This window comes from Gekko japonicus, unplaced genomic scaffold (genome assembly GCF_001447785.1).
Source record: "Gekko japonicus isolate JY-2015 unplaced genomic scaffold, Gekko_japonicus_V1.1 scaffold226, whole genome shotgun sequence".
NCBI lineage: Eukaryota > Metazoa > Chordata > Lepidosauria > Squamata > Gekkonidae > Gekko > Gekko japonicus.
This window is the reverse complement of record NW_015169178.1, coordinates 759,615-767,599: the sequence shown is the minus strand read 5'-3', so window position 1 is coordinate 767,599 and position 7,985 is coordinate 759,615. Positions and strand designations below refer to the sequence as shown.

Genomic DNA, 7,985 nt, shown 5'->3' with positions numbered 1-7,985 from the left:
CCCTTTTTTGTAGCAGGAACTCCTTTGCATGTTAGGCCACACACCCCTACTGTAGCCAATCCAAATGAGTTTCTGCTGTTGGGTGTGGCCTATTATGCTAATGAGTTCCTGCTGGGTGTGGCCAACTCAGGAGCCAGCCGGAACTCCGTTCCTGTGCGTTCCTGCCCAAAAATAGCCCTGGATTTAGCTAACTCATTGGACTCTGCGTGTTTCCAATTCGGCCACGGGAGCACACGGGCACAGATCTGTGCATCGCTTCCAACTCTATGATTCCATGATTCTCTTCTATCCCTCGTGTGTGTTTTTTTAATAAATCTGCTGCGACAGGACAACCCCTTCACACATCCGCAAACGCGAGCGCCTTAAAGTCTTCCTGCTAAATTCACTGCTCCTTCTAACGCTCTCAAGCCATCACTGGGCGATTTGACTCCAAAAGGGAAACTGAGTTAAGGTCACTCCCCAGGCCGGATCTCTGCGAGCAAACCTAAGCCCGGAGAGATCTGCCCTGCCCTTTGAACGCTGTCCGGAAACGAGTCTCCCGTCGCCGCCGCTTACCACGTCCATGATCTGCATGAGGCTGAGCGTGAAGTGGACGGTCAGGGGCTGCGCGTCGTCGCTCACCGGCCTCTCCAAGGGGGTGTAGTCCTCCATCAGGCCCTTCAGCAGCTGCCGCTGGTAGACCCCTCCCTGGGAGCCTGGGAAGTCAGACATGCGCAGAGCCCACGGTTACGTTTCTGTCGCATCGATCGTGACATGACCCAATTTGCACTGCACTGTCCCCAGCTAGGGGGTTTCCTTGACCACCGGGTTAATTTTAGAAAGAGGAGAGAGGAAAATAAAGGGACGGGGCAAGGACAGAGAGAGAGACACACACAGGGTGGAACCAGATGACAGGGTTGCCACCAATGTTCCCTCTAAGCTGTGGAGTCTTGTGAGCAAAAATTATACTTTGTGAGCTACTGGCATTAAAGCTGTGAGCCAGCAATTTGGCTGCTGCATAAATTAGTTTGCTCTGGAGCCCCTCCTTCCTGAGCGAAGACAAAAATGTGTGAGCTGGAGGCTAAAAAACTGTGAGCTAGCTCACACTAACTCGGCTTGAGGGAACACTGGTTGCCACCCTCCAGGTCAAGCCCAGAGATCTCCCCCGGAGAAAATTGTTGCTTTGGAGGGCAGGCTCTACGGCATTACCCCCCACTGAAGAAGAAGAGTTGGGTTTATACCCTTCACTTGGCGTCTCAGGGAGGCTTACGGCTGCCTTCCCTTCCTCCCCCCCCCCCCCAAAAAAACACAGCAGTGCTCAGGGAACGGCTCCTGAGAGAACAGCTCCAAGAGAACTTGTGACTGACCCAAAGTCACCCAGCTGGCTGCATGTGGAGCAGCGGAGAATCAAACCTGGTTCTCCCAGATTAGAATCTGACACTCTTAGTAGAGGAGGAGGAGGCGGAGATTGGATTTATAGCCCACCGTTCACTACCTCAGAGCGGCTTACAATCTCCTTTCCCTTCCCCTCCCCACAACAGGAGAGGCCGGTGGGGCTGAGAGAGCTCTGAGAGAGCTGTGACTGGCTCAAAGTCACCCAGCCGGCTGCAAGTGGAGGAGTGGAGAATCAAACCCGGTTCTCCCAGATTAGAGACCTCCCGCTCTTAACCACCACACCAAACTGACTCTCACTGAGGTCCGTCCCTCCCCCAAACCCCGCCCGCCTCAGGCTCCGCCCCCAAATCTCCAGGAATCTCCCACCCAGGAGCTGGCAATTCTACCGGACAAGATGTTTCAGATTCCGCAATGGACTGTGCCACTTTCCTAGGACACGTCGCGGAGGGCCACCTTCCACCAGCTCAACTCCCAGCCTGTCTTCTGCAGATCTCAGGGGCAGAGCGTGTTTGCAGCCAAAAACAAACCCCAGGGTTGTCCTAAAACGTGTTGGCAGTTCTAGAGGAACGTCAGAGGCTACAGGGCATGACAAGAGAGGCCGTGCACCGCCAGGCATCTCCATGTTCACATGCGCAAGCGTTTGCTTCCATGCGCGCCGGAGACAGTCAGTATCCGGCCTCCCACTTCAGCCATCTGGCTGCTAGCGATGCTGAGCGTCTGCAGGCGGAACAGAAATCTTCTCGACTCCCAATCTCATCAATTTAAAAACAAGGATATCAAATTACCAGGTGCGGGAAGTGGACATCTGGGGCGATCCCTGGTAATAAAGGGAAGGCGTGGAAAGAGAACACACACACACACACCGAGTTGTGACTGTAATCCCACCCACACAGTCCTCTTGACTGAGCCAAAAATGTAACGCTCCCTCTAAGCTGTGGAGTCTTGTGAGCAGAAACTCTACTTTGTGAGCGACTGGCGTTAAAGTTGTGGGCGGGCGATTGGGCTGCTGCATCAATCGGTTTGCTCTGGAGCCCTCCTTCCTGAGCTAAGACAAGAATGTGGGAGCCGGGGACTGAAAAACTGTGAGCTAGCTCACACTAACTCTGCTTAGAGGGAACACTGGGCACGGAGAGACTCCAGAGGGGAGACAGTTGGCACTAGAGATGTGAAGGCCTGGGGAAAAACTGGAAAAATTTGGGGGGAAACCGTTCCCCCCCCCCCGTTTTTTCCCTCAAACCTTTTTTGTTTTTTTCCGAAAAATTGAAAAAAGAAAAGAAAAAAAAGATTGATTATGGAACATTTTATTTTAACATGATGAATAAAATATTTTAAGACAAGGTGTTCAAATATTTTCCAAATCATTCCTAAATAATATGTATGGTCTCAGATTGATCTAATTTCTGCATACTGAGGACAAGCAAGTCCTAGGTTACAAACTGAACTCTCCAATGCAAGAACAAGTTGCATTTCTTTTCTTAGGAGGTGCGATTGTCAGAAGAAAAGAAAAAGGCTTCAGTTTTGTTTTTGCATGTGGGTGGGTATTTTGTTTGTAATAATTGTTTGGATACACTATGTTTTTAATAGGCTAGTTGTGATAATTTCATGCCAAGTAAAAATGTCCATAGTCATATTTTATGTTCCTAAAGTAACAGAATGACTTTCAATCTGGAAAAGAAAAAAGAAGTGCTAATGTAGCATTTTTTTTTTAACTTTTCCGAAAATTTCCATTCCCCCCCCCCAAAAAAACCTGGGTTTTCCCCCGAGCTTCAAAATTTCCGGAAATTTTACATCTCTAGTTGGCACAAGAGGGAACCCCCTCCCCCGTCTCCCTAGCAAGGCTGTGCCAGCCAGAAATCCAACTGGTGCAGCTTTCCCCACCACGGCGATGGCAATGGTGGGGTGGGGTGTGACATGCAGGCCGAGAAAGATTTTGCTTAAACAAATTTGGGGGGGGGGGAATTAATAAAGTTTTGGGAGGACTGTGCCTATCCGGACCAAAAAGGAGTGTGAAAGAGGTTTGGGGAGGGGGAGTGGCAACATCTGAAAGTCACACGTATGCACAAAACAGCCTACCGCGGAACCCAAATGCACGCAGGTAGAAACCCTGACCTGCCCTCATACCTTTTACACTATTTCAGTGGGGCCAGAGAGAGAAACGTTGGTATTCTCCCACCTCTCCCTGCCTGCTTCCTGAAGTGGTACACTCCAGGAGCCAGTTTGGTGTGGTGGTTAAGTGTGTGGACTCTAATCTGAAAGAACCGGGTTTGATTCCCCACTCCTCCACTTGCACCTGCTGGATGACCTTGGGCAAGCCGTAGTTCTGATGAGAGCTGTTCTTGAAAAAGAGCTCCTCCTCCTCCTCCTCCTCCTCCTCCTCTTCTTCTTCTTCTTCTTCTTCTTCTTCTTCTTCTTCTTCTTCTTCTTCTTCTTCTTCTGGAAGGAACTCACCGCTTGACTCTGCTGTCTAGATCAGCAGTCAAGCGACAACCCCACCGTACCCTCGTCCTCAATTATTTTACGTTCACCTAGAGTATTTTTTAATTCCATCTTTTCTCCAAGGAGCTCGGGGCGGAGAACACGGTCCTCCCTTGTCCCTTTTTATCCCCACAACAACCCTGTGAGTAGGGCCAGGCTGACAGCAACTAGCCCAAGGGACATACACAGGAAGATTCACGGCAGGGTCGGGACCTGAACCTCAGTCTCCTGGATGATAGAGCACGCTGATTTTACCTGGTCCTCTCTGCTTCGACCTCTCCTGAAAATTTAGTCCCCTACCTGTACAGGCTAAACTACCATACCCACAGAGGGACAGAGTGTCCAATATTATTCCCCAGGTGTTTATTTAAAAATAGTTTTCTAGTTCTCATTGTGTGTGTGTGGAAGGAATTAAAACACACTTAAGGACATTAGAAGAACCCTGCTGGATCAGGCCAGTGGTCCCTCCAGTCCAGCATCCTGTCTCACACAGTGGCCTCAACCAGTTCCTCTGGAGGGCCAACAACAGGGCAGAGAGGCCGAGGCCTTCCCCTGAGAACACCAGAAGAGCCCTCCTGGATCAGACCAGTGAGGGTCCATCTAGTCCAGCATCCCGTCTCACACAGGGGTCAACCACTTCCTCCGGAGGGCCAACAACAGGGCAGAGAGGCCAAGGCCTTCCACTGAGAAGAACCTAAGAAGAGCCCTGCTGGGTCAGACCTGTGAGGGTCCATCTAGTCCAGCTTCCTGTCTCACACAGTGGCCAACCAGTTCCACTGGAGGGTCAACAACAGGGCAGAGAGGCTGAGGCCTTCCCCTGAGAACATCAGAAGAGTCCTGCTGGATCAGACCAGTGAGGGTCCATCTAGTCCAGCCTCCTGTCTCACACAGTGGCCAACCAGTTCCTCCGGACGGTCCACAAGAGGACATAGAGGCCAAGGCACTTCATAAGAACATCAGAAGAGTCCTGCTGGATCAGACCAGTGAGGATCCATCCAGTCCAGCCTCCTGTTTCACGCAGTGGTCAACCAGTTCCTCTGGAGGGTCAACAACAGGGCAGAGAGGCCTTCCCCTGAGAAGAACATCAGAAGAGTCCTGCTGGATCAGACCAGTGAGGGTCCATCTAGTCCAGCCTCCTGTCTCACACGGTGGCCAAGCAGTTCCTCCGGACGGTCCACAAGAGGACATAGAGGCCAAGGCCCTTCATAAGAACATCAGAAGAGTCCTGCTGGATCAGACCAGTGAGGATCCATCCAGTCCAGCCTCCTGTTTCACGCAGTGGTCAACCAGTTCCTCCAAAGGGCCAACAACAAGGCAGAGAGGTCAAGGTCTTCCCCTGATAAGAACATTAGAAGAGCCCTGCTGGATCAGACCAGTGGTCCATCCTGTCTCACACATTGGCCAACTGGTTCCCCTACAGGTCCAACAACAGGGCAGAGAGGCTGAGGTCTTCCCCCTGACGCTGTCTCCCAGCGCTGGGATTCAAAGGCTGACTGCCTCTGAATGCGGAGGTTCCACTTGCCACTGCCACATGCATACCAATACAGAAAAGCACACACATGAGTAAAAGTAGAGATTTGCCAAGTAACGAGGAACATGCATACTGGATGGGGGATACACCTCTGAACAGCAGTGTGTGTGAACAAGACCCTTGGGGTAAGGATGGACCGAAAGTTAAATATGAGCAGCCGGTGTGATGCGGCGACAAAAAAGGCTAATGCAATCTTGGGCTGTATCAACAGAGGCATAACATCCAAATCACAAGATGCCAAGTCCTGCTGTACACCGCATGGGTCAGGCTGCGCCTGAACTCTTGAGTGCTGTTCTGGAGGTCTCCCTTTAACAAGGACGTGGATCGAATGGAGCGGGTGCAGAGGAGAGCGACGAGGATGATCGGGGGCCTGGAAACCAAGAAGTCCTAGGAGGAAAGGCTGAGGGACTTGGGAAGGTTTAGTCTGGAGAAGAGGAGGTTGAGGGGGGACAGGATGGTTCTCTTGAAGTATTCGAAGGGCTGTCCCTTAGAGGAGGGCAGGGAGCGGTTCCTGTTGGCAGCAGAGGAGAGGACTTGCAAGAAGGGGTTTAAATTAAGGGCGGGAAGGTACCGGCGGGATCTTAGGGGAAACTTTTTGACAGAGTTGTGCAACAGTGGCGTCAGCTGCCTTGGGAGGTGGTGAGCTCCCCCTCCCTGGCAGTCTTGAAGCAGCAGCTGTCCAAACACTTGTCAGGGATGCTCTTGGGCGGCTGATCCTGCATTGAGCAGGGGGTCAGACTAGATGACCTGCAGGACCCCTTCCAGCTCTGTGATTCTAGGATTCTAATGTTTATGATTAAGGGTCCTTGACTGACCATTCTGGCTTAGTATATGCCAGCTTTTGAGATTGGGTCCCATTACAGCCAGTCTTGAATAAGAATTATTCGAAACGCGGCATCAGGCATCCGGATTACGCGTCGGCTTTTTATGGCTCAGAAAATGTGATGACTTACACTTCAATTTGGACTCTGATATTTGCTTCTGTTTTGGAGCAGACACATGGAAAGGCTGTAGACTGTGCGTCTATTATGCTTCATTATTGCACCTTGGCTAATTGATTCATATTATACTTGCTGTTATGCTTATATGATTATTATATACTTGCTATTTTGCTTGTGTGTTTATTTTCAGCCAGTGGTGTGTTCTTTGCTGTTCCTTGCACTGTACACTGGCTCCCCCCCCCCTTTTTTTGGCTGCTTGTAGTTCACAGGGCAGCAGGGAACACAATGCCACCCAGTCTTTAGGAATGAATAAATAGCTCTGGATTATTTTCGGGAGGGTGAGGGTGAATGATGCTCACGAGATCGTCACAAAGCTTCACGACAGCTGCACGCCATTGTTCTACAAAAACATCTGCTTACTATGCCGGTAGAATAACTCCACACGTGCCTGAACAACTGCACTGGGCCAGAGAAATTACCCAGTTCTGGGCTGCCTGCACGCTCTTCTCCGTAAGTGGATCAGGTGCATTCATTCCCGGGTTGCCTCCTGCCACCTCAAATATCCGTGCCAGGGCAACGGGAACGGGCAAAGCTGAACCCGCTGGGCAGACTCAGAGGGTGAGCACCTTCTCAGCCCGTTTACCAATCCTCAGGTCAGGGCTCAGAACCGACGCGCCCTCTAAGCTGTGGAGTCTTGGGAGCAAAAATTCTACTCTGTGAGCTGCTGGCATGAAAGTCGGGAGTGAGCCATTTGGCTGCTGCATAAATCAGTTGGCTCTGGAGCCCTCCTTCCTGAGCGGAGACAAAAAGGTGTGAGCCCGAGGCTAAAACACTGTGAGCTAGCTCACATTAACTCGGCTTAGAGGGAACACTGCAGTCAGAACACAGACGTTTCCCTTGTCTACATTCACTGGACGTAGAAGGCCGATAAACAGAAAGTTCCGGAGAGACCAGGTCCCTTCCTGCCACCATCGTAAGACTCAGACTCCGCAGGGAGCGACGACACCAGTCAGCTGTACCCAGTCAAGACCAAAACATGCTCCATCGCAAAGCCTGGCAGCTAACCTGTGGAACTCACAGCCACAAGATCAGGTATGGCCACTGGCTTATGTGGCTTTAACAGGGGAGAAGGGAACCTCAGAAGAGCCCTGCTGGATCAGACCAGTGGCCCATCCAGTCCAGACTCCTGTCTCACACAGTGGCCAGCCAGTTCCTCTGGAGGGCCAAGAACAGGGCAGAGAGGCCGAGGACTTCCCCTGAGAAGAACATCGAAAGAGCCCTGCTGGGTCAGACCAGGGAGGGTCCATCCAGTCCAGCATCCCGTCTCACACAGGGGCCAACCGGTTCCTCTGGAGGGCCAACAACAGGGCAGAGAGGCCGAGGCCTTCCCCTGATAAGAACTTCAGAAGAGCCCTGCTGGATCTGACCAGTGAGGGTCCATCTAGTTCAGCATCCCATTTCACACAGTGGCCAACCAGTTCCCTTGAAAGGGCCCACAACAGGGCAGAGAGGCGCAGGCCTTTGGAGGTCCAACAGACTGGGGGGGGGAGGAAGAAGAAGAAGAGACTGGATTTATTACCCGGCCCTTCACTACCCAAAGGAGTCTCAGAGCGGCTTACAAACTCCTTTCCCTTCCCCTCCCCACAACAGACACCCTGTGAGGT

At 51.6% G+C, this 7,985-nt stretch overlaps 1 protein-coding gene across 1 annotated transcript in view; it reads right to left on the bottom strand.

Annotated features, from left to right (window-relative positions):
- Window positions 1–7,985, bottom strand: part of LOC107114526 (neuronal acetylcholine receptor subunit alpha-7-like) — a 39,774-nt gene that overhangs the window by 25,304 nt on the left and 6,485 nt on the right. The window contains exon 2 of the mRNA XM_015416044.1: window positions 556–695. Within this exon, the coding sequence (XP_015271530.1) occupies window positions 556–695 (140 nt within the window). The remainder of the gene's footprint in view (window positions 1–555; window positions 696–7,985) is intronic.